Source organism: Bubalus bubalis, chromosome 11, assembly GCF_019923935.1.
Source record: "Bubalus bubalis isolate 160015118507 breed Murrah chromosome 11, NDDB_SH_1, whole genome shotgun sequence".
In the NCBI taxonomy this organism is placed as follows: domain Eukaryota; kingdom Metazoa; phylum Chordata; class Mammalia; order Artiodactyla; family Bovidae; genus Bubalus; species Bubalus bubalis.
The window spans coordinates 88,627,365-88,654,837 of NC_059167.1; the positions used below are offsets into that span (position 1 = coordinate 88,627,365).

A 27,473-nucleotide genomic window follows, 5' to 3' on the forward strand; every position below is an offset into this window, starting at 1 on the left:
ATTTACTTTTCACACATGCATGAATGGAAGCATGTCACTGTTTTCTTGTTCATAAATTACCCACCAATCCCGAAAAATAGAATGAAGCCTTTCTTTGCAGTTTATGCAACACCTTCAGATAAGCCCATCAAAGCTGTCCTGTCTGTTCTGAACTTTTCTAACAGATCAGCGCTTTCCAGCATTTTGGAGTTCTTCTGTCACCTTCTCCGAATATCCAGGAGTTAGTTTTATAAAAAGCATTATGTTGTATTTTATCACCCTTGCCACTTTCAGGTTTATCTTCACATGTTCTTGTATTCTTAAATCTGGACACTTCTTAGGGACATATCTGGAGCTGTCCCCAGGCAGACAGAATCTGAAATTTCACAATTAAAACCAAAAAATATTTGCTTTTCATTTTGTTCCCATCGGTACTGATTGAGTTTTAAGTCATGAAAACATATTACTTTTATTTTTAAATGTCAAGAGGCATTCTCTAAGAATGAGATTATTGGGCAGTTTTTTATTCTTTACACTTTTCTGCATAAAAAAACTGAGCAAATGCTATTTTAAAAATAAAATAAGAAGAGATTTGGATGACAACAAGCAATATATGTCACACATACATTGCTTTAAACAACAGAAAAAAGGAAAAGGAAATTTGTGTCACTGTCTTCTATGAAACTACTTACATTTCATTATTTAAACCCATGGTACTAGAAGAATAGACATTCTGCCCCATGGTCTAAATGAGTCCTATGGCCTGAGGTGTGAGGGGTGTAGGTGATTCAGGTCCTGCCTTCTTGTTAGTCAACGAGGTATCAACTTAACTGTGCTGACTGCTTCTCGCTAAGGGATTTAAGGAACAGACTGTCTTCAATATGTCAACATTATCAGGTGCATAAACTCCATCTCTACCAGATTATAGATTATATTGCTCTCTGCACTTTGAAGAATTTTCACAAAACACAAAGGAAAAAAAGACCCAGTTAATTTATCAATGACTATTATTCCACAGCACTGTGCTGAGTATTACTACGTTAAATTGTTCATGCTTTGTCTTTACTAAACAAATGTTAACTGATATTAACTAACAAATTCAAAGCAGAAAGGTAAGAGAAAAGCAAGCCAAGAGATACATTTACAATAAAACCACAATAAGGAAACACAAGGGGAAAAAAATCACCTTTCAATTCTTTTTCTTTTCTTAGATTCCAGGCAGTGGAATAATTAATTGGGCTGCCATCTCAAGTAAAAATGCTGAAAAGCAAGTGTTAAGTTTGAAAGGGGGTACTTTCCTTGAATTTTGAAGCAGACTTTTATAGCAACAAACTTTTGTATACTTTCTGAGTCATTATAGGCATAAGAACAATGGAGAAAGCATTTTACCAAGACTCTAGCCCTTTCTGAGCTAATCAAGGCTCTAAAAGAGAATACAAACTATTTGGTAGATGGAAACAAATTCCTTTTTCTTGGACGGGCAAGAGGGAGTTAGAGAAGCAATGCCTCCTTCGGCAGACATCAGCCCTGGCAGGAAGAGCTCAGCTCCTGGTAAAAGACAAGGGGCAAATGTTCCAAAAGCAGGATCACTTGGTTACATTTCTGCCTTCCTTCAAGAAAGAAGATGGTGGGAAGGTTAGAATTCAAAGAAGAATGGCAGTACTTCATCACTGAGGAACAGACATGCAGAATAATCACAGATGTATAGAACTGGCTGGTCCTGCCAGTTACGTGGTTGATTTTGTGAACAAGACCCTGAGATTCCTATAAGAAGCACAACTATGAACGAAAGATTCACCAGAAAGTCTTGTCTCCTTGGTAACGTTAAACTAGTTTTGAAATTTCTTTTCTTTACAATGAGTCGTGTGGAATTGGAGCAACCTTGGGAGAAGTTTAGAAAGGTGTGGACTCTTAAGCCTCTATTGGACAGTGCCCTTCCAGGGAGTAGGTCTAGGGCATTGACATACAGCAGCAAATGCATCTAAGACCTTTTGAAAGAATAGCTGTGCAGTGGGAATGGAGTGACCGAATTGCACAGGGGCTGTTTTAGAACAAAGGGATTACACCTCCCTACCTTCTTGGATGATATTCCAGTAAAGACATGCTCTCAAAGGAAACACACTCTTGGACATCAAATAGACCACTCAGGCACAAGGAAGCTATGGGTTTAGAGTCAGCTAAAGCATAACTGTAGTACATCTGTCACGGAGAATGCCACACTTGGGAACACTTTAGACTTAGAGCAAGAAAAGACATGTCTCTCAAGAGAAAGGCTTCCCAAATTAAAGCAGTGCATCAGCATTGTGAGATCCATTGAGCAGGTAAAGACAAAGCTGCTTCACAGCCTGCTAGGAATAAGAGCCCTGATTAAAGGTCACGCCATGCTTCAGGTTCTGGTTCCTTCTGCTATTCTTCCCTTACTATTTATCTCCATGAACTTGTCGACAATTATTTGTTGCTTTCTTTCCTCCTTCCTTCCTCATTCTCTCCCTCCTTCCCTCCCCCACTCTCCCCTTCCTTTCTTCTTTTCCTTCTCTCTCTCCCTTTCTTTTTCCTCTCCTTACTCTTCTCCTCCCAGACTCTTTCTCTCTCCTCTCTTTTGTTTAAGATGTGCTACTGACTCAATAGCCACACTGCTCCCTTCTAGCAGGGATGGCTGTCTATTGCGCCATCTGCATACTCACCTAGTTCTTTTCAGGACACCAGTCACACCTTTGTGAGATGCCTGCCCTTACTAATCGGCCCACGTAGAGTCCAAATCTGTGGCTGTGGCCTAACATTTAGCATCCCGTTCTAACTGAGTCAACTAGCTTGGAAATTCTCTTCTTCATTTGCAAAGTGGAATTACTAACTAGGTGACTTTGAGAGTTTTTGGAGCAGTTATTTAGATAAAAAAATTCAAAATCTAAAACAAGCAGAAAGGCAGGATGTTGTTGTTCAGTCACTGAGTCAGGTCTGACTCTTTGCAACCCCATAGACTGTAGCATGCCAGGCTTCCCTGTCCTTCGCCATTACCTGGAGCTTGCTCAAACCCATGTCCATTGAGTCGGTGATGCCATCCAACCATCTCATCCTTTGTCATCCCCTTCTCCTCCTGGCTTCAATCTTTCCCAGCATCAGGGTCTTTTCCAATGAGTCGGCTCCTTGCATCAGATGGGCAAAGTATTGGAGCTTCAGCTTCGGCATCAGTCCTTCCAATGAATATTCAAGGTTGATTTTCATTAGGATTGACTGGTTTGATCTCCTCACTGTCCAAGGGACTCTCAAGAGTCTTCTCCAACACCACCGTTCAAAGGCATCAATTCTTTGGCACTCAGCCTTTTTTATTGTCCAGCTTTCACATCCATACATGACCACTGGAAAAGTCATAGCTTTGACTATACGGACTTTTGTCAGCAAAGTAATGTCTCTGTTCTTTAATATACTGTCCGGGTTTGTCATAGCTTTTCTTCCAAGGAGCAAGCATCTTTTAATTTTATGGCTGGAGTCATCTTCCACAGTAATTTAGAGCCCAAGAAAATAAAATCTCTCACTGTTTCCATTGTGTCCCCATTTTTAGCCATGAAGTGATGGGACCAGATGCCATGATCTTAGTTTTTAGAATGTTGAGTTTTATGCCAGCTTTTTCACTCTCCTTTTTCACCTTCATAAAGAGGCTCTTTAGTTTCTCTTTGCTTTCTGCCATAAGGGTGGTGTCATCTGCATTATTGATATTTCTCCCGGAAATCTTGATTCCAGCTTGTGCTTCTTCCAGCCCTGCATTTCTCATGATGTACTCTGCCTACAAGTTAAATAAGCAGGGTGACAATATACAGCCTTAATGTACTCCTTTTCCTATTTGGAACCAGTCTGTTTTTTCCATATCCAGTTCTAACTATTGCTTTTTGACCTGTATACAGGTTTCTCAGGAGGCAGGTAAGGTGGTCTGGTATTCCCATCACTTTAAGAATTTTCCACAGTTTATTGTGATCCACACAGTCAAATGTTTTAGCATAGTCAATGAAGCAGGAGTAGATGTTTTTCTGTAACTCTCTTGCTTTTTCTAACTAATACAATTATGTAAAGTTTAAAAATAAAATAAAATTAAAAAAAATCCAACAGATATTGGCAATTTGACCTCTAGTTCCTCTGCCTTTTCTAAATCCATCTTGAATATCTAGAAGTTCTTGGTTCATACACTGTTGAAACCTAGCTTGAAGGATTTTGAGCATTACTTTGCTAGCATGTGAAATGAGTCCAATGGTGTGGTAGTCTGAACATTCTTTGGCACTGCTCTTCTTTGGGATTGGAATGAAAACTGACCTTTTCCAGTCCTGTGGCCACCACTGAGTTTCCAAATTTGCTGGCATATTGAGTGCAGCACTTTCACAGCATTATCTTTTAGGATTTGAAATAGCTCAGCTGAAATTCCATCACCTCCACTAGCTTTGTTCGTAGTGATGCTTCCCAAGGCCCACTTGACTTCATGCTACAGGATGTCTGACTCTAGGTGAGTGATCACACCATTCTGGTTACCCAGGTCATAAAGATATTTCTGTATAGTTCTTATGTGCATTCTTGCCACATCTTCTTAATATCTTCTGCTTTTGTTAGGTCCATACCGTTTCTGTCCTTTATTGTGCCCATCTTTGCATGAAATGTTCCCTTGATATCTCTAATTTCCTTGAATAAAGCTCTAGTCTTTCCCATTCTATTGTTTTCCTCTGTGTCTTTGCATTGTTCACCTAAAAAGGGCTTTTTATCTCTCCTTGCTATTCTTTGGAATTCTCCATTCAGATGGGTGTATGTTTCCTTTTCTCCTTTGCCTTTTGCTTCTTCTTTTCTCAGCTATTTGTAATGCCTCCTCAGACAACCATTTTCCCTTTTTGTATTTCTTTTTCTTGGGGGTGGTTTTGATCACTGCCTCCTGTATAATGTTATGAACCTCCATCCATCGTTCTTCAGGCACTCTGCCTATCACATCTAATCCTTTGAATCTATTAATCACTTCTACTCTATAATCATAAGGGATGTGATTTAGGTCATACCTGAATGGCCAAATGGTTTTCCCTATGTTCTTCAATTTAAGTCTGAATTTTGCAATCAGGAGTTCATGATCTGAGCCACAGTCAGCTCCCAGTCTTGTTTTTGCTGACTATACAGAGCTTCTCCATCTTCAGCTACAAAGAATATAATCAATCTGATTTTGGTATTGACTATCTGGTGATATCAGTCCATGTGTAGAGTCGTCTGTTGTCAGAGGGTGCTTGCTATGACCAGTGCGGATGATGATTACCTATATCAGTAAGTCACCAGATGTGAAGCAAAACAGACAGGCCCAGTATTAGCTTCTAAAATTCAGACATAACTGCCTCAAAGAAAAAATCCAGGAAAAAAAAAGGCATGTGTTTAAGTCTAATCTGAATGTTTTCATCAAAAATGTTCTTTTCAAACATGCGGATAACATGCGGATATAGGATTAAACTGTAGCCAAGGATCTCTAAATTGGCTTTAAACAAGATCTCCTGGTGATAAATGGTCCAGTTTTGGGGATAATCCAACATGGATATCACCTTTAGAGAATGATTTGCCTAGAATGATAGACTGGACCACTTTTGAATCTATTAACCAATGTTCAGTTTCTCAAACAATCAGACATACCCACTAGTAATTAACCTAACCAGCTCCACTGTGTGAAAAAGATTAAGTTCTTCCTGCCATTATGGCTCTAACGGAGAGCTTAGTTCAGAGTATGAATGGAGTAACCTCCAGAGATGGAGAATTCATTACTCCCTGATGACCAGGGATGCCATTTGTCTGGCCTGTTTTTTAATATTCACTAAGGGTTTACAGTGTGTTAAGGTTTGTACAGAACAGACACCAAGACTGTTATGCTATGTGCCTGCTAGACTTGTTTGAAAGATACATACAATATTCAGAGACAACAGCTGACCTCATCAAGGTTCAGGAATTGAGCCCAGTCACAGACCTGAACTTTAGAGCATGAGGAGTCTTGAATGTTACTGGCCTCACCTTTAACCCAAATAAGATATTGTGGGTCCAGGGAAATGAGCCTTGGCCTTGAAGTCTGACCAGCCTGGGATCAAGTCCAAGTCCAAGTCAAGTCTGCTACTATGTACTATGTATTCTTACTTACCATCTGCTATAGACTAAATGTTTGTGTCCTCACAAATTTCATATGTTGAAGCCTTAGTCCCCAGAGATAGGGCCTTTGAGAGGTAATTAGGACATGAGAGTGGAGTCTTCATGATGAGGTTAGTGCCCTTATGAGAAGAGACAAAAGAGATCTCTTTTTCTACCATGTGAAGATACAAGAAGGCGGCCATTGTCAAACCAGAAAGAAGCCTCTCAGAACCCAGCCAGACTGGCACCCTGACCTTGGACTGCCAGCCTCCAGAACTGTGAGAATTTATGTTTGCTGTTTAACCCACACATTCTAGATATTTCATTATAGCAGCTTGAGTGGACTATGACAACATCCTTCCTGACACGTTTCTTATCTGTAAAAATGAGAGGTTCCTATGAAGTTGTTGTGAAGATTAGAATATATGTAAAGACTTTTTCACTGTCTGTTAAACCAACCCTGATGAACATGCCAGAGAACCATGGTATAGTGGAAAAGTGATGGATCTGAAGAAGACCAAGGATCTAGGTTGTCACCACCTTCCTCTGTGGCCTCTGTAGGAAGTCACTTCTCCCATGGCATTTCAATTTACAACAGGGCACTTCTAATTTTGACACTCTATGTCTCTCTGACTTACAGTGTTACCTCTCCAGTACTATCTGTGTTTAATACACTCCTGGAGCTAGTCAGGCCATCAAATCAAAGGCAAACATCTCCAATAGCTTTACTTCATGTCCATGAAAGATACCCAGGTTTGGTTTTTTTCCCCCTTTTTCTAGCTTTTATACAGGAAACTCTAGAAACATACAAACTATAATAGCGAAATAGCTACCTGCACCAACTCTGTGTAAAGATGGTCATGGGGAGAGAATCCCAAAAGGAGATAGTCCAATATTTTAGGGTCAGCAAATCAACAGAACCGCTCTCAGTTTGTAGGACATAGAAACTGCATACGCCTTAAGGGTCAGTTAAAAGTGAGAGTCAGAGCCCTTCACCTTTACAAACAGACTAAACAACAAAAATAGAGAACTCATTGAGTTGAGTGTAAAGGCCACTCAGATCAGCAGCAATCCTCCAGGGATAATTTCTGTAATTGTTTTCAAATCTATCTTTATTTAAATGATTTTTCCTGAACTCTGAAACACTTCCTGAGGAGAAAAAAAAGTCCTCATCTCTGGTTGTATTCTTTTGGAACAGAACCACTCAATGGATCCAGTTCTGACTGAAGATCAAACAACAAAATCAAGAAGATTTTTTAAATAGATGGAATCTATATTTAGTCAAATGTAAAGTCTCCTTTTCCAGAGATATTTTGTTTTACTGCTGCATTGATTTCATCTTTCTTGCTGTCCTTCTACTACTCTCTGAGAGAATGTGACATAGTTCAAGGCCTCTTGGACAATTATGATGGATGGGTAGAACCTGCTAGGGATATGTACCAAATAGGATGGGAATCCAGAGCAGCCTGGAGTTCTAGTTTCCTGAGAAAAAAACCACATTATCATTTTCTCTGTAGGTAAAGGAAAAAGAGCAAGCCTTGAGAAGGCCCTCTATCATCACCAAAGTAAAGTCTGACATGACAATTTTCATGAGAAAAATGTGTGTACAGCAAGTCCGTTGATCACAGATCACTAAAACTTGCAGAATTCTTATAATACCTCATCTTGTCACGCTCTCTATACCGACATATATTGGACAGTCTAAATGGTTCGTTCAGTTTTTTTCCGTAAGATGGCTCTAGTAGAACTTAGTTGCCCTTAACTTCATTTGAAACAATTTTGTTAGAATGTATTGTGACAGCTGTCTTATCAGGTGCATTAAAAAAAAATCAAAATTGGTGAATTTTCTTTTTTCATTTTTAAAAAAATGAAATTTGGCTATGTTGGGTCTCCGTTGCTGTGAGTGGGGGCTATTCTCTAGTTGCGAGGTGTGCGGGCTTCTGGTTGCGGGGGCTCCCCTTGTTGCAGAGCACAGGGTCTAGGCACGTGGGCTCAGCAGTTGTGACTTGAGTGCTGTCGAGTGCGGGCCCAGTGGTTGTGGTGCATGCGCTTCGTTGTTCTGCAGCATATAGGATCTTCCCAGACCAGGGACTGCACCGGTGTCCCCTGCATTGCAAGGTGGATTCTTAACCTCTGGACCACCAGGGAAGCCCCCAAATTGGTGAATTTTTTGTATAGCCATTTTAATATTGAAGATGGAAGAAAAAAGACATTGTGGTATATTATGCTTTATTATTTCAAGAAAGGTAAAAATGCATCTGAAGTGCAAAAAAAGATTTGTGCAGTGAATGAAGAAGGTGCTGTGACTATGGATTGTGTCAAAAGTGGTTTGTGAAGTTCCATGCTAGAGATTTCTCACTGGCCAATGCTCCACAATTGGTCAGATGAGTTGAAGTTGATAGTGATCAAATTGAACATTAATTGAGAACAATCAACATTATACCAGGCAGGAGATGGCTGACATACTCAAAATATCCAAATCAAGCATTGAGAATCATTGGCACCAGCTTGCATATGTTAATTGCTTTGATGTTTGGGTTCCACACAAGGGGAAAAAAAAACTTTCTTGACTGTATTTCCAAATGCAATTCTCTACTTAAATGTAACAAAAACATTCCATTTTTAAACAAATTGTGATGGGCAATGAAAAAAATGTATGCTGTACAATAATGGGGAACAGAGGAGATCATGGGGCAAGCAAAATGAACCAACATCAACCATACTGAAGAAGGTGATGTTGTGTATGTGGTGGAATTGGAAGGGAGTCAGTCCTCTATTATAAGCTCCTTCTGGAAAACCAAATGGTTAATTCCAACAAGAACTGCTCCCAAGTAGTCCAAGTGAAAGCAGCACTCAGTGAAAAGCATCCGGAATTAGTCAACAGAAAACATATAACCTTCCGTCAGGATAATGTAAAACCACGTTTCTTTGATGACCAGGCAAAAACTGTTACAGCTTAGCTGGGAAGTTCTGAACATCCACCGTATTCACCAGACATTGCACCTTTGGATTTCCATTTATTTTGGTCTTTACAGAATTCTCTTAATGGAAAAAATGTCAAATCCCTGGAAGACTGTAAAAGGCACCTGGAACAGTTCTTTGCTCAAATAGAAGAAACTATTGGGAAGATGGAATTATGAAGTTGCCTGGAAAATGGCAGAAGGTAGTGGAACAAAAGAGCAAATATATTGTTCAATAAAGTTTTGGGTGAAAATTAAAGATGTGTCTTTTACTTAAAAATCAAAGGAAATTTTTGGCCAATCCAATATATTCTACTTTATTTTAATTCATAGCATTCGCCACTACCTCACATATTAAAGTAAACAACGTTCCTCTTCCCTTATTAGAATATAAATTCCAAAAAGGCAAAAACTTGATTTGTTTTTTTCACTGCTATATTCCTAGTGCCTAGTACCCTGCCTGACCCACTGTGAAAGGTCAATAGAGAATCTCTGAATGAATGAATAAGTGAATAGTAAAATTTAAACTCAACACCACTTGGGCTAGGTTTATAGCTCAATGCTGTTCTATGATCACACAAATTATTTGTAAACTCATAGCTTCAGGTTTGGAGCACTAATAGAAAGTTTGGTTATTTGTATCTGAAAATGTTTATATCCTTTGACCAAGGAGTTCTATTATTGGAGAAGACTCTTGAGAGTCCCTTGGACTGCAAGGAGATCCAACCAGTCCATCCTAAATGAAATCAGTCCTGAAGATTCATTGGAAGGACTGACACTGAAGCTGAAGCTCCAGTACTTTGACCATCTGATGCGAAGAACTGACTCATTGGAAAAGACCCTGATACTGGGAAAGACTGAAGGTAGGAGGAGAAGGGGATGACAGAGGATGAGATGGCTGGATGGCATCACCGACTTGATGGACAGGAGTTTGAGTAAACTCCAGGAGTTGGTGATGGACAGGGAAGCCTGCCGTGCTCCAGTCCATGGGGTCGCAAAGAGTTGAACACGACTGAGCGACTGAACTGACTGACTGACAAAGATTTATGCACAAATTTGAAAGACGTTCATGGCAGTTTTATTTATAACAAAGAAAACTGGAAGCTTTTTATTTATTAATAACTTTAATACTTATCAATAATTTGACATTTATAATTTAATGTCAAACAATCAGGTAACGGTTTCTGCCTTTCTCCTTTTCCTAGGGCTGTCAGGGTGAGCGTCATAGGGGACGTGGAAACTGCTTAAAAACAATGACCTGGTCTAATATCCTCTTTATACAGATAGGGGAAAGGAGACTGCAGGGCAGTCATATGCTCAACGTCACATATGTTGCTTGATTAAAATAGTTCAGCTATAGTATAACATATAGTTTTCTAACAAGAGGATTAAGAATATATGATGGGAAAATACTAAAGACAGTAACAATATTGACTAAGATAAGTAAGACCCCGCATTTGATATTACCGTGTTACCACTCAAACCTAATCTTCCTACACCAAAGGATATTTTACAATAGAGTGTATGGCTTAAGAAATAGGATTTTCTTTTTCTATTTGTTTTCCTTTAGTTTGGAAAAAGTCTCTAGATTACAGAAAAGTATGGAGAATAATAAAAACATCTATTGTGGACATACATTAATCTTTTGTCTTCTTTGACATATAAATATTACATATTTTGTCACACATATATGTTATATATATATATATATATATATATATATCCATGACTGATAAACTCGTGAGAGTAAACTAAGAAAATCCAGTATTTTTAAATCAGGAGGACCTCCATGAGGATGAATTACATTGTTCTGTGAAGTCCTACTGTTAGATAATACAGATTATATATAATAGAGATACATGAAATATATATATATATACACACAAATATATATATATGAAGCAAAGAAGACAAAAATATTTATATTTAAATTTTTAATATTTAAAATGCAGTACATTTAATACATTTATAATTTTATCATACATTAAAATATATTTATTTATATATTTATATATGTTTAAATAAAGGAAACAAAACATTAGGTACAATCAAAGTCCTCTCTATATTTCATTTTAGCTCATTCCTCTCCCTCCACCATTCTCAGAAGCAAACACACTCATGAATTCAACCTGGACTCTTATGTCCCATAAATGTATTTCTTTGCTTGTTTTATCTATACAGGTAGATTTTTTAAATCAAAATATTATTCCCATTATACTGGGAGGACCTACATACAGGGAAGTGAAGGTCATCCAACAAGTGGATTAAGATCCACTTAATTAAGTGGATCTTAACATAGTTGTTAAAATAATAAAAAGATTTATTTGTTGAGAGAGGCAATTTTAGGAACTTCAAACCTTTGAACTAGATTCCTTTTTTTTTTTTTTTTTTTTTTGATTTCTTGAAATAACTACTATGAACTCTACTATGGTCTATTATTGTATTCCTTGGATCCTTACACTAAACTTGATTGACTCAAACTTATCATTCAACCAAATGTATTGATACTTAGTTAAATGATCTAGGAGATAGAAAAGGCTGCTGAATTCAGAGCCAATAAAAGCAGACCTGAGAGCAGAGGTGACAACCATTGTCCTGATACCGAAGGAAATAAAACAACACCAGAAACTGGATATATACATGTATGATACTGAATAGAGAAAAATTTTAAATTACATTAGGGAGGCAGAGATATATCTTTTAGAAAGATTTCCATCAAAAATTATTGAGATTTTTAAAAAATATCTAATGTCTGGGGCTCTAAGCAGTCATGCAGTTCATTCTGGCTCTGCCACTTGTTGGATGACCTTCACTTCCCTGTATGTAGGTCCTCCCAGTATAATGGGAATAATAATAGTACCTACTGCATAGAGTTGTTGTAAAAACGAAGTGAGATGTTCCTTGTAAAAAAGTTCAGTGCTTGGCACAGATAAGGTACACGTGCATGTTAGCTGCCGGTAGTGAAAGTAGTAGCAATAATATCTGGAAACCAGCCCGTGAGGAAAAGTTCATGACCTGGTATGTGGACAGGGCACAAACTCTGGAGCCTCTGCACCTCTTTACCAGCTCTGTGGGCCTGGGGGCAATGACAGTACAGAGGTTCTTCCGGGTTGCTACGAGCATTCAGTCAGTATGGAAAATATGTTGTGCATGTTTTAAGAACACAATCAATATGAGCTGTTAGAAACATCCCAGATAGAGAATGCCTTAAAGCACATCCTAATTTTCAGGTGCAGAAGCAAGCTCACAGTTTCCTCACAGCAAGAAGTGAAGGCAAGTTAGGGCATTGAACTGAACTGATTAATCCGTCCTGGAGCACCCTCTGTCTAGGTTCAGAACCACGGTAATGCTGTCACTGCTGTAAATACAGCCCTGTCTGCTCTCGGCTCTGCAGGAGTATGAAGAGACCCAAAACGTGAACTCTTTTTCCTTGAGAAGGGGTGACTAAACTCCCTCTGAAATTCTGATAAGGTCACCAAGAGAAGGAGGCCTAGAAGATACTCTTAAAAATAGAGTAGTGAATAGTGAAATAAGTACTTTATCCTTCCAAAGTACTTCCACACATGATAACACCTCTAATCCTCAGAGCCACCCTAGAGAAAGGAGGTATCATCCCCATTTCTCAGAGGAGGAAAGTGGGATATGGAGAACTGAAGTGACTTGCTCAAAGTTCCTCTATTAGTAAGAGGAAAATCTGGTTCTCTCTTGCTCTGCTCCTTACTAAGTTAATGTTCGGAACTTCTCTTACCCACACATGACCCTATGGAATGTTCCTTGCCGGCATGTACTTTTCTTTGTGGGGACTATTTTATTTTTCCAACTTTTTGGTTTCCTTGTTTCTTTTGGTCAGCTTAACTCTAAATCCCACACTCTTACCTGTTACATCAGAGATGCAGAGTGCAGTGCACACGCATATGAACACACACGCACATCCCTGTACGCATGTGTAAGCACGTGCTGGAGAACAACTGGAGTCTGCTTTTCATATTTTATCATTTTTAAGTGTATTTTTAAAAGACGAAAATCTTTGATAGAGGTCAAAGACTGATGTCATTCAGAAAAATTTGAGTATGCTAAATCACTTTTTGGGACTGCAGCCTGAGAAATAATTCAGTCTCAAAAGGGAAGGGGTGGTGTTTTTCATTTTAAACGAACCATATTTTCTGAAAACACGATTTAATTTCTTTTATAAAAGAAGAGGGAAAGAACTTTTGTTGGTCTCCAGCTGTCAAACCCGCCTCCCATACTTCTGCCCTGAAGCAAAAGGAAGGGACATCAGGTGACAGACCCCAAATTTCAACTAGTCACACAAATTACAGACCTTCTTATCATGATATCCTCTTGACTTTCTGCCTTTCCACTACAATGAAGAACAGACACAGTTTAAATCAAAATGACTCTCATGGGTAATTTTACAAAACAAATAGAAGGCACAGGGTCTCCCCCTCCCCCACTTCCCCAGCTTCCCCTGCTGGGCCAGCCTGTTCCCTCTTTCCAGGCAGGCAGGAGCTAATAATTAGAAAGACCTTCCCCACCCCAGAGTGATGCGCTGCTTGCCAACAGCCCTGTTTGCTTTGAAGAAAGAGTCTGACAAAATAAATACTAAAAATGACCAACTGTAATCAGATGCCAAGTTCCATTTTCAAGAAAGGGCTTCTGTATGTGGCACCTCACTGCCCGGTGGTGGGGATGGATCCAAGCTCTGTTCTGGGTTTATCACGAGGCCAGGCCTATCACAGTCTTTCTCTTAGCCTTTCAACTTCCATGCTAGGACACTTTTCACAGAGACTATGAATAATTTCATTTACCATTAAAGAGTCAATTCAAAAATGTAGCAACTCGGGACTATTAGGAAAGTCTTTAGATATTACTGCTTTTAGCACTAGGGGAAAGCTTGGTGAAGTCAGTAGACAGGAAATTAAAGGCAGGGTTAATCAGCACTCAGGAAATGTCATTATTTAAAAAAAATTTTTTTTTTGAGGTATTCCACTCACTGGATAAGACTTAGTCATATTTACATTACCTGTAGCTCTGTTACGTATAAACTGTGGAGCCTGAGAGTGCCAACACGGTGAGAAGCAAAACAGGTGTGCCTGCCTGTTCCCATTATGCACGTTAGCCCATGGCCTTGCACACACAGCCTGTTAAACAGCTGAGATGGAAACAATGATGGTGCAGGCCAAACACTAGCCTGAAGGCCTGTCTGTCTTGGGATTTGGCCATTTACAATGATTTTTTTTTTTTTATAACCCACGTTTTTCACGAAACACAAATATTTGCCATGGCAACTGTGGTGGCACATGACATACTGCTACATAAACAGCTTGGAAATCTCTTAAGGAGAGACAGCCCACCCGTGCTGCAAATACAGTGAAAACATCTTGAGGAAGACGTGGATGTTAGAAGACAAGGTCTACAAAGAACAGGTAACAGTTGACTATGCAGACACAGTTGGATTAATTTCTTCTGTGTCACTCTTCAATTCCGCTTTCATTTTCTTTTTTTTTTTAATGGGAGCAGCTGTAAACATGACCCCATAGGGTAAGCCCAGAAAAAAAAAAAAAAAAGAAAAACACTGCCAGCTGTCTCCTTCTATGTTGAAAAGTTTCAATTATCACAAGTCTGTCTGTGGCTCATAAACATAAGAAAGCAAGCTATAAAAGTCCAGCACCTTTAAACCAGGAGAATCTCCATAGGGATGAGCATTGTACTCTGAGGTCCTAAGGTCAGAGAATAGAGCCCCTTTCCCTTCCGCATTAAGGTATCTGTCCAAAACTGGGGAACTTGCTTTATTATCCTATGCTTAACGATAAAGGAAACCTCACAATAACATGCTTCCCTGGTGGCTCAGACGGTAAAGAATCTGCTTGCAATGCAGGAGACCTGGGTTCAATCTCTGGGTTGGGAAGATCCCCTGGAGGAGGGCATGGCAACAGACTCCAGTATTCTTGCTTGGAGAATCTTCATGGACAGAGGAGCCTGGTGGGCTACAATCCATGGGGTCTCAGAGTCGGACATGACTGAGTGACTAAGCACAGTACCTACAGCACACAGCACACAATAATATACCCCATGTAACACAAATTTGTATATAAAGCCTTGTATTCCGGACTCCTGGGCCCTTGACCAGATAGCAGTAGAGATTAACTGAATCAGTTAGTCTAGAAATAATGGAACATGATTGAATTTTTTAGATCCTACTGATACTGTCATGGTAGAGTTTACTTGCAGAACAATCTTCCCTTTTAAAATCAAATGCATCCCAGCAGCAGCAGAAATAATATTTAGTTCTGTGTGAAACATACAACTCTATAACATGCACATATTACCAAAAATCTCACTGAGGATATTGTAAATTAGAACAATTTTCTTTTATTAGTTAGGAATATGAATACCTTTGATCTCTGTCTCTTGAGAGAGACAGTCTTCATCTCCTCTGGAATCGACTCTGTTCTCTGGGGTGCAGCAAATGGGGCTGTGGACAGAGGTGAAGAAGGGTTACCTCTTCCAAAAAGAGAGACTGATTCATTGGGTTGATGCTGTTGGGTTTGCACCTTAAAAGTCAGGTGGCTCTGTCACCCATTCTCTGTTCACTCCCAGTCATTCTTGTATCAATTCAATGAAACATTTGTGATCATTGACTTCAAAAGGAAAGCAAAGAGCTTGGAAGAGCAACAGTTCCATCAGAATATGAGGTCAACTCCCCTATGTAAACTTCATAGAGAAAGAGGCAAATTTTTAAAGAAAGCAACTTAGAAAGTTATCTTTGTCTTATAAAATGTTTCACTCTAAGATTTCTTTTAATAGCTGTATTCCCAAATTCGGTCTAAAGGGACATGATGGTTGGGTTAGTCGCTAAGTCGTGTCCGACTCTTGCGACCCCATGCCCTGCCAGTTTCCTCTGTCCATGGGATTCTCCAGGCAAGAATACTGGAGTGGGTTGCCATTTCCTTCTCCAGTAACTATATATAGGATGGACTATTCTAATGTATAATCATTTAAAAAGGCAATTCTAAAGAATTTAAGAGGCTTGGGGTAAATAAAGCAAGTGAAAAACACAAGTAAATATTGTTTTGGGAATAAATCTATAAGCAACAACTTTTGGAGAACACAGCTAGTCCATAGTGGAGGTAAGCCTACAAGCTAGATAATGCTTGTAAGAGAAATCGAATCTCTACTGTTGCCTGGCAGCAAACACAGCTGCCTTTACAAAACAGCTCAAATCTGACATTCTCAGGAGAGAAAAATCCTTATACTGCTCTTTTTAAGAAAGAGAACAAATAATTTATTTACATAGTTAATTGAGTCAAAGAAGTGAGGCTTCTTTCTACTCATTTCCTCAGTCCACCCCTTTTCTGTCAGTTCTCTAACAACAAATCTTAGAAAGAATTAACAGATACTCTTCAAATATCAGCACCCTTCAATAGCTCAGCTGGTAGAGCTGCTGCTGCTAAGTTGCTTCAGTCGTGTCCAACTCTGTGTGACCCCCATAGACGGCAGCCCACCAGGCTCCCCCGTCCCTGGGATTCTCCAAGCAAGAACACTGGAGTGGGCTGCCATTTCCTTCTCCAATGGATGAAAGTGAAAAGTGAAAGGGAAGTTGCTCAGTTGTGTCCGACTCTTTGCGACCCCATGGACTGCAGCCCACCAGGCTCCTCCGTCCATGGGCTTTTCCAGGCAAGAGTACTGGAGTGGGCTGCCATTTCCTTCTCCAATGGATGAAAGTGAAAAGTGAAAGGGAAGTCGCTCAGTCGTGTCCAACTCTTCGCAACCCCATGGACTGCAGCCCACCAGGCTCCTCCATCCATGGGATTTTCCAGGCAAGAGTACTGGAGTGGGGTGCCACTGCCTTCTCCATCCTAATACTAATCCTAACCTTATCCTTGCACATTCACTTGCAGCCTTTCTTGTCTTTAACAGTGGCCATGTGACCACTGAGAAGTGAAGGAAGGCCCATCCAAGGGCTTCCGGGAAGAGACTGGTGCTACTATTTCCCCCTCTTCCTGCCTGGAATGAGCATGTTAAGGCACAAATCTGCAGGAGTCATCTTAGAGCTGTGAGGTGGATGAACGAAACATGCTAAAGAAGGAAAAGCAGAAAGAGAGTTGTTACAACGCTGTGTATAAGCACCACCGTCGCTCGTTTCCCTACTTCCTGATTCCTTCCGAGACAAATGAACTCACTGTTTAAGCCCTGCTAGTTAGGGTTTCTGATAGTCGCAGTCACATACATGCCTGACGGGTACCCTTCCTTCCCGCTCCTTCTTTCTATACCATGCTTCCTCTCATTGCACGGGCTAGGGTCTCAGGGGCAGTGTCCAACAGGGACGGCAGTAAGAGTGAGGGCAGCAGTGGTCATCCTTGAACTGTCTCTGCTTTTAATGAGGAAATATTAACAGAATACTTCTAAAGCCTCCCTACTAAGAAAACTGTTTGCTTTGGGGTTTTGGTTGAAGACAACCATCAGGTTCAGAAAATTCTCTTCTACTTCTATTCTGCCCAGAAGATTTTCTCTTATTATTAATGTTGAATTGTGTTTTATGATTTTTAAATTTTGATGTGTATTAAGATGATCATAGAGTTTTTCTTTATTAATCTGTTAATGTGGTGAATTGTATTGTTCGATTTTTCTAATGTTGAATCCGCCACATATCCTTCCTTGATTATGATGAATGTAAAAACATACTGCTAACTTTTTATTTTTGGATGATACTTGCTTTACAGTGTTGTGGTGGTCTCTACCATACATCAGTATGAATCGGTCTTTTATACTGGTTGTACATACCCCCTCCCTCTTGAGTCTCTCTCCCCCCACATGTCACTCTTCTAGGCTGTCACGGAGCACCAGGCTGGGCTCCCTGTTACCCAGCAGTTTCCTGCTAGTTATATATTTCACACATTATAGTCATACTGCTAACTTGTATGTAGAATGCTATTTTTTATGTTCCTGAGATTGACTTATATATTTTTTCTTGCAGTCCTCATCTAGTTTTGGTACCAAAGTTTTAGTAGCTTCATAAAACCAGCTGGCAAGCTCGCCTTCTTTTGTTTCCCTATGGCATTTAATATACGAATTACCTGATCTTTAAAATTGGTAAAGCTTGCCTATAAAAGACCTGAGGCCTTTTTTGTTTGGTATATTTGTGTGTGTGTGTAAGTATGCACATGTCCGTTCTGTAAGACAGATATTTTTACCTACCAAGTCAAATTTTCTAATGTTATTGTTTTAAGTTTCCTATTTTTTCTTGAATTAACTTAAGTAATTTAGATTTTTCTAGGAAAATTTTCATTTTGTTTTTTAAAATATATTGACATCATTATCATATTTTTTTTTAAATTCTATCTGCAGTTTCTGCATTTTTTCATTTTCATATTATTTATTTGTTCCTTCTATTTTTAAAAATTATAGCCTTATTGAAGTATAACTGACAAAATAAATTATAAGATATTTAAAGTGTACATTGTAATAATAAATATATATATATAATACATACCAGAAACTCATGCAACTTAATAGCAAAAAAACCAAATAACCCTAATTTTTAAATGAGTAAAGGACCTGAATAGACATTTTCCCACTCACTGAGGCAAAACTCACCAGGCTACTAAATCCAAAGGAAAACATAGGAAAGGAAAAATTTAGGACAACCTTTCTCCTGAACAATGGTAAACAAAATATTAGCAAATGAAATCCAGCAATGCATACACAGGATGATATATTGTAGCTAATTTGGCTTATTTCTCAAGGGCATAGAGAATTAACAGGGGTATCAGGGGAACCAGCTAAAACAGATTTAAATAAGAACCAGAGTCTTATAATATAATACCCACAATGTCAAAGTTTCTGTTGAGGATCACTCACCATACCAAGAACCAGGAACTGAATGAAAAAAGACAAGGAGTAGATACCAACCCTGAGATGACAGAAAGCTTAAAATTACCTGACAAAAATTTTAAAGCAACCATCATAAAAATGTTCAAGCAATTACAAGCAATTACAGAAACACAAGAAACAAATGAAATAATATGAAATCTCAGCAAAGAAACAGAAAGTCTCCACAGAGAAAACAGAATGTGTAAGGAGGAACCCAACTGAATTTTTAATTGTGTTAAAATACACATAACAAGGAATTCCCTGGTGTTTCAGTGGTTAGGATTCGGTGGTTTCACTGCCATGGCCTGGGTTCAATCCATGGTCCAGGAACTAAAATCCCACAGCTGTGCAGGGCAGCCAAAAAAAAAAAAAAAATACACACATTTATCATCTTAACCATTTTTAAGTGTACATTTTTTTAAACAAATTGAAATTCTGGAACAGAAAAATACAGTAATCTAAATACAAAATTCAGTGGATGGCTCAACAGCAGAATGTAGAGGACGGGTAAATCAGTGAACTAGAAGACAGAAAAATAGAAATTACCCAATCTGAACAATGGAGAGAAAAGACATGGGCGGGGGTGGGGTGCGGGGAAATGAACAGAGCCTCAAGGACCTGTGGGAGTCTACCAAGAGATCTAACATTTGTATCATGTAGCCTATAAAGAGAGGCAATACAGGGCAAAGCTGAAAAAAAAATGTACTCAAAGAAATAATGGCTGAAAACCCCCCAAATTTGGCAAAACATACAACGCTATAGAAGGTGAGCCAATCCCAAACAAGATGCTGCTGCTGCTGCTGCTGAGTCGCTTCAGTCGTGTCCGACCCTGTGCGACCCCATAGACGGCAGCCCACCAGGCTCCCCCGTCCCTGGGATTCTCCAGGCAAGAACACTGGAGTGGGCTGCCATTTCCTTCTCCAATGCATGAAAGTGAAAAGTGAAAGTGAAGTCGCTCAGTCGTGTCCGACTCCTAGCGACCCCATGGACTGCAGCCCACCAGGCCCCTCCATCCATGGGCTTTTCCAGGCAAGAGTACTGGAGTGGGGTGCCATTGCCTTCTCCGCCCAAACAAGATAAAACCAAAGAAATTCACGTTAAGATATGGTCAAGACTTCCTAAAAACTAAAGACAGAGAAAAATCTTGGAAGCAGGAGAAAAAAGCAACACCTTACCTACAGCAGAAAAAAAAAAAGGGACAGTGGATTTCTCATCAGAAACCATGAAAGAGAAAGGAAGTGGCAAAAGGTTTTTTTAAATACTGTAAGAAAACCACTGTCAATCCAGAATCCTAAAGCTAGTGAAAATATCCTTTAGGAAATAAAGGAGAAATCAAGACAGTCTAAGATGAAGAAAAATGAAGATAATTCGTCACTAGTACTCTGACCCTCAGTTCAGTTCAGTCGCTCAGTCCTGGCCGATTCTTTGTGACCCCATGGACTGCAGCACGCCAGGCCACCCTGTCCATCACCAACCCTGGAGCTTGCTCAAACTCATGTCTGTCAAGTCAGTGATGCCATCCAACCATCTCATACTCTGTCGTCCCCTTCTCCTTCTGCCTACAATCTTTCCAAACATCAGGGTCTTTTCAAATGAGTCCGTTCTTCGCATCATCTGGCCAAAGTATTGGAGTTTCAGCTTCAACATCAGTCCTTCCAATGAACATTCAGGAGTGATTTCCTTTTGGATGGACTGGTTGGATCTCCTTGCAGTTCAAGGGACTCTCAAGAGTCTTCTCCAACATCACAGTTCAAAAGTGTCAACTCTTAGGTGCTCAGCGTTCTTATAGTCCAACTCTCACACCCACACATGACTACTGGAAAAACCACAGCTTTGACTAGTTGGACTTTTGCCAGCAAAGTAATGTCTCTGTGTTTTAATATGTTGTCTAGGTTGGTCATAACTTTTCTTCCAAGGAGTAAGCATCTTTTAATTTCATGGGTGCAGTAACCATCTGCAGTGATTTTGGAACACACACACAAAAAAGTATGTCACTGTTTACACTGTTTCCCCATCTATTTGCCATGAAGTGATGGGACCAGATACCATGATCTTAGTTTTCTGAATGTTGAGCTTTAAGCCAACTTTTTCACTCTCCTCTTTCACTTTCATCAAGAGGCTCTTTAGTTCTTCTTCACTTTCTGCCATAAGGGTGGTGTCATCTGTACATCTGAAGTTATTGATATTTCTCCTGGCAATCTTGATTCCAGCTTGTGCTTCATCCAGCCTGGCATTTCTCATGATGTACTCTGCATATAAGTTAAATAAGCAGGGTGACAATATACAGCCTTGACATACTCCTTTCCCTATTTGGAACCAGTCTGTTGTTCCATGTCCAGTTCTAACTGTTGCTTCCTGGCCTGCATACAGATTTCTCAAGAGGCAGGTCAGGTGGTCTGGTATTCCTTTCTCTATAAGAATTTTCCAGAGTTTGTTGTGGTCCACACAAAGGCTTTGACATAGTCAATAAAGCAAAAATAGATGTTTTTCTGGAACTCTCTTGCTTTTTCATTGATCCAACAGATGTTGGCCATTGGATCTCTGGTTCCTCTGCCTTACTAAATCCAGCTTGATCTGAAGTTCACTGTTCATGTACTGTTGAAGCCTGGCTTCAACAATCTGGGTTGTGAAGATCTTTTTTGTATAGTCTTCTGTGTATTCTTGCCACCTCTTCTTAATATCTTCTGCTTCTGTTAGGTCCATACCATTTCTGTCCTTTATTGTGCCCATCTTTGCATGAAATGTTCCCTTAGTAACTCTAATTTTCTTGAAGATATCTTTAGACTTTCCCATTCTATTGTTTTCCTCTATTTCTTTACCGTGCTTGCTCAGGAAGGCTTTCTTATCTCTCCTTGCTATTCTTTGGAACTCTGCATTCAAATGGGTATATCTTTCCCTTTCTCCTTTGCTTTTTGCTTCTCTTCTTTTCACAGCTATTTGTAAGGCCTCCTCAGACAACCATTTTGCCTTTTTGCATTTCTTTTCCATGGGGATGGTCTTGCTCCCTGTCTCCTGTACAATATCACGAACCTCTGTCCATAGTTCATCAAGCACTCTATCAGATCTAATCCCTTGAATCTATTTCTCACTTCCACTGTATAATCGTAAGGGATCTGATTTAGGTCATACCTGAATGGTCTAGTGCTAATTTAAGTCTGAATTTGGCAATAAGGAGTTCATGATCTGAGCTACAGTCAGCTCCCAGTCTTGTTTTTGCTGACTGTATAGGACTTTGCCATCTTTAGCTGCAAAGAATATAATCAATCTGATTTTGGTGTTGACCATCTGGTGATGTCCATGTGTAGAGTCTTCTCTTGTGTTGTTGGAAGAGGGTGTTTGCTATCACCAGTGCGTTCTCTTGGGAAAACTCTACTAGCCTTTGCCCTGCTTCATTCTGTACTCCAAGGCCAAATTTGCCTTTTACTCCAGGTGTTTCTTGACTTCCTACTTTTGCATTTCAGTCCCCTATAACTGATAAAAGATTAGTATCCAGGATACCTACATAATACTATAAATAGCCAAGAAAAACAACCCATTTAAAAAAATGTTGAAGTTTTAAGTCAGTTTACAAAAGAAGATACTCTAATGAACAACAGACATATCAAAAAAAAACCCCCACAAACTCTTTAACTTTATTGGTCATCAGGGAAATAGAAATTAAATCCACAAAGATATACCACAACAATCTTCAGGGTGGCAAAGCAATAAACAAAGAAAAGAAAATATCAAATGTCGACAAAGATATATATCATCTGGAATTTTCATATACTGCTAGTAAGAAAATAAATCAGTATAAACACCTTGCAAAGCCATTTGGTGTTATCTGCTAAATCTGAGCATATGTTTACCCCATGCCTCAGCAATTCTTTTTAATATGTATCCAAGAGCAGGGTATATATATATATATATTTACATTAAAAGACATATGCAAGAATGTTCATAGTGGTATTACCCCTAACAGCTCTATGGTATAAACCACTGAAATTCCCATCAACAGTAGAATGGATACAAAATTGGGATATGTTCATACATATTAATTCATACATATTTATCCCTGATGCCTCTCTTTTCCTCAGTCCTATCTGTGAGCCATTCTTCATTTCTTTCTTTCAGTCATTCTTCATGGCTCTACCTCTAAAATAAAATATAAGGTGAATTTGTTTACTTCTCTTCATATCCACTGATACCATCCTCCTTAAATTCACCATCATTTCTCACCTGGTTTACCAAACAGTCTTTAACTAGTCTTCTTGGTTCCACTCATGTTCCTGTATGACTCATTATCTGTAAAGCAGTCACCATGGTCTTATTAAAATATAAATCAGATCACCTCATCCTCCTCTTAAACTTTTCAGTGATTTTTCACTGTAATTAGGATTAAATCCAATTCCTCATCATGATTTGAAAGGATGCCTTGCTGGTTCTGCTACAATGTAAGGCTTTTAAAAAGAAAGATCCTAAGATATAAATGGCTTAAACAAATTAAGAGTTTATTTCTCTTTCACACAAAGGTTGAAAGGAAAAGAGTCCTGGGTAGGCAGGGTATCTTGGCCAGACTCAACCTGGAGTTCCATTTTTTACTTCAAAGTGCTTGCCCATCATATATATCTTCATCCCAGCTAGTCAGAGATAGAAAAATGAAAAGAAGAAGCCATGCCCAGAAGTTTCCCTTTCCCCTTCTGCTTACATTCTCATTGTCCAGAACCTGGAAGGAAGTTCCCAAGTTCAACTAGCTGAAAGGAAGACTAGAAATGTCTTTGGTCAAGCTGACATGTGCCCACCCATGACTCAATTACTGTGGAAGTAGAGAAGAATCAACTTTGAAGACAACTCGTGGTTTCTGTTCTACCCTACATCATTCCAGTCTTCTCTACCTCTCCAACATTTTCTCTTCCTTCTCTTGGCCTTCCAGCCCCATTTGCATTCTTGCTTGCTGCTGCTGCTGCTGCTAAGTCGTATCCGACTCTGTATGACCCCATAGACAGCAGCCCACCAGGCTTCCCCGTCCCTGGGATTCTCCAGGCAAGAACACTGGAGTGGGTTGCCATTTTCTTCTTAAGCATTCTTGCTTACTCCCTCCTTAATCCCCTGGGCCATTACGCCAATGCTGTCCTACATCTGAAATACTCTTCTCTAGATCTTTACATGACTGGGTCCTTCTCATCATTTGGATCTCAACATCTTCCAAGATACATTCCCTGACCCTTCCCTCCCAAGCAAAGTAATCACTTCCTTTTATCATTCTCAGTCTATGTTATTTTATTTCTAGCACTTGTCCTTAGCTTAAATTCTCATTTACTTACCTGATTATTATCTATATCCTCTACTAGAATGTAAGCACCACAAGAATACATATGATTGACTTATTTTCTCTGTCAGATCCCCAACTACCTTGGATAAAGCAAGCATTCAACAAATACTTGTTGAGCAGATGAATTTATTAGCCAAAACCCTTCATTTTATAACTGACAAAGCTGAGGCCCTGAGAAAGTAAATGACTTGCCTGAGGTTCTGCAACCACTTAGTAGATACCTAGGTGGGTGCTTTTCTCCTATTTTAGCCAGCCTCCTCTTTGAAGTCTTCTATTGTTTCACCTCTAAGCAATCATTCTGCATACTCATAGTACTAGATTTTAACATCCATTTGGTTTTTAGTTTGTAATGCTATGTATTGTTATTTATTTTTTATATATCTGTCTTATTTTCCCAACCAAGCTGCAAATCCCTTAAAAATACCAACTTTCTCACACATAGAAAACACGGGCCCTAAGTAGGTATTTCACAAAAAGACTAAAGTTGCTTTATTCAGTAAACTGCAACTCAGAACAATTACAAGTTTAAGTCTGTCCTATTACTGAAGATAAAAGTTGGATACTAGAAGAGTAGCTTTTGGTAATTTCTGTCTATCCCCAACTAAGAAGACTGTCTTACCGGTAGCCCAAATCTTACGTCCTTCATCAAAATGATGCAGAGGAGCTGCTCTGGGTACAATAGGTGGATTCTGAAAGGTAATTCTTGCTGTTGGTGGAATCAATCCTCGTTCTATCATACTTAAAACCCCTAAAAAGGAAGGTTAGAAGAATATGAGTTTAACTTCAAGCACTTCCACAAAATCTGAACTCTATAACTTTCACAAACGTAACTTTCTCTATTCATTAGTTTATTTGTGAGAGTACATTTAGTGCCTTAATCCTTTGCATGAAAAAATAGCCATAGTATGTGTCCTATCTATTTTTATAACAACTGCAGAAAAAAAGATGGCATTTCTAATAGTGGTATTTTGAAATAAACTTGTACTATGGTAATTTCAAGATAGAAATATACTTCCAATGCAAACAAAAACTTCTTTATACATCATGGCATTTTCAATTATTACTAATATTGGTATTCTTTTTAAAATTCAGAGAAATCAGGTACACAGTCCATAACTAAGGAGATCTTTGGTTCTGAAAGAAAGAACATCTGTGTGCTTGAAATCATATTTCTGTTGTTATAATGAGTTACATTTTATTTTTTTAAAAAAGAGTTCCTTTTAGACATTTCTCATATTACCAGAAGATGTGAATGCCCAAATAGATTGTTTTAGTGTAACTGGGCAACATGGTTAGTATTACTGCAACTAATTTACAATTCCTAGATCTCATACTGTGTCCATATGACCAGTGCCAAGGTTTTTCAAGGACAGGAGACATCATTTTTAAAAACTTCAATGAGTAAATGAATATCTGAGTAAAGCCTGCTGTTAGGGGCAAAACTCACATTCAGGGGCAACTATCATAGGTGGTGCTAGTGTTAAAGTGGTCCCAACACAAGGAACCAAAGAGACACAGGCTTGACCCCTGAGTCGGGAAGATCCCCCAGCAGAGGGCACGGCAGCCCACTCCAGTATTCTTGCCTGGAGAATCCCATGGACTTCTAGAAGGGCCTGGCAGGCTATAGTCCAGTCTACAAACAGTTGAACACGACTGAAGAGACTTTGTACTCATGCATCATATTGAAGCCAGAAAGTCAGGGAGTACTTGACATAGATGTGTGATAGGGCTTCAGCTTCTTGTTGCTGTCAGGTAATAGGAAGAAAAATAAAGAACTCTGGGTCTCAATGAAATCTAAGTTAAAAAACTGTGTTCTAAACTGGACTAGGCTGAAGAAGTTGGCACACATCCTAAGAGGGATAAATACTGTTTTCATTTGCCTTATCACCTCTAAAGACTATATTATGTCACATTCAGGATATTAAAGTCTAGTGTTAAAGGAATTCAGAAGAATGATGGGGGAGCTGAAGAGTTCACTAAGAACAGTGATTCCAAAACAATGTTGTAAGTGATTCTAAAACAATGATTCCAAGAGAAGTCTTCAGTTTATTTGTGTGTGTGTGTGTGTGTGTGTGTGTGTGTGTGTGAGCGGCCATGCTCACTCAGTTGTGTCTGACTCTTTGTGACCCCACGGATTGTAAACCACCAGGCTCCTCTGTCCGTGGAATTTTCCAGGCAAGAATAATGGAGTGGGTTGCCATTTTGTCCTCCAGGAGATCTTCCCGACCCAGGGATGGAACCCACATCACCTGCATTGGCTGGCAGGTTCTTTACCACTGAGCTACCTGGTAAGTTTACTTACCACAGGATTATTTGGAGTGAGAACTTTTTATTAAAAATGGATATTCCTGGGCCCTATCCCAATTTCTGAGGCGAAGCCCTGCTAATCTGCATTATTGAAGGCTCCAGGAGATACTTATGTGCACTGAAGTTTGAGAACCACTAAAACTGGGGCCCAGAAATCTACATTTTAAATAAGCACTCCAGGTTAATCTTTTTCACTATTAAAACTTAAGATCTACTGATCCCAAGTACAACTCTTCAAGCCCTTTTCAACATTAGTATTTTGGGTTTTTATTATAATAACACCAGAATTCAATTACTTTGAAATATAAAAACTAATTCTTTGTCCTCACAAATATTTTCCACCTATAAATATCATACCCCATGTCCAAGAACTATGCCCATTTTGTAGATGTGAAAAACAGAGCTCCTTCTAATTCAGTGTATTTTCATCACTGGAGTGAGCTTCATTCTCTGAGAATCCCAAAGAATATGAGTGTGATTTTAACCTTTGCTTTAGTATTGGTTAAAGCAATTCACTTAATTTTAGACAAACACATGCATGCATTTACCACTGAAAGGAAGAAGTTGAGACTTTGGAATAAGCTAAAGAGAGTACTGGTTATCTTTTCATGGCAATACTGGAGACTTTTATTTCTGACCCTATAATCACCTTTGTTTTTGATTAGTCTATTTTACAATTCTGCAGTGATTAAGGTTAGTTGATAGAAAACTGAAAGCAATGCAAATAATTCTTGTGTATATATATGCAAATAAATTTTGTCACATAGAGGGAATGTACTTCTTTCACCCCCAAAATTCAGTTTTACCTGCATTTGCAAATTTATTTTTAAATGTTTGATTGATAAATTTGTCTGCTGTTTGAATTCTTATTTGAATCAATTGTTACATTTTATTGGTTCCCTCCTTTTTAATTAATCAGT

General features: G+C 39.0%; 1 protein-coding gene and 1 long non-coding RNA gene across 2 annotated transcripts in view; one reads left to right on the forward strand and one right to left on the reverse strand.

Annotated features, from left to right (window-relative positions):
• The window catches only part of IQCH (IQ motif containing H), a 224,238-nt gene that overhangs the window by 119,151 nt on the left and 77,614 nt on the right, over positions 1-27,473 (reverse strand). The window contains exons 7-9 of the mRNA XM_044925394.1: positions 24,866-24,994; positions 15,458-15,537; positions 13,384-13,422 (exon numbers count right to left, since the gene is read on the reverse strand). Of these exons, the coding sequence (XP_044781329.1) occupies positions 13,384-13,422; positions 15,458-15,537; positions 24,866-24,994 (248 nt within the window). The remainder of the gene's footprint in view (positions 1-13,383; positions 13,423-15,457; positions 15,538-24,865; positions 24,995-27,473) is intronic.
• On the forward strand, positions 9,879-18,273 carry LOC123328212. The gene is made up of 2 exons (XR_006543008.1): positions 9,879-9,925; positions 16,964-18,273. It is a non-coding gene; the product is annotated as an uncharacterized LOC123328212 (long non-coding RNA).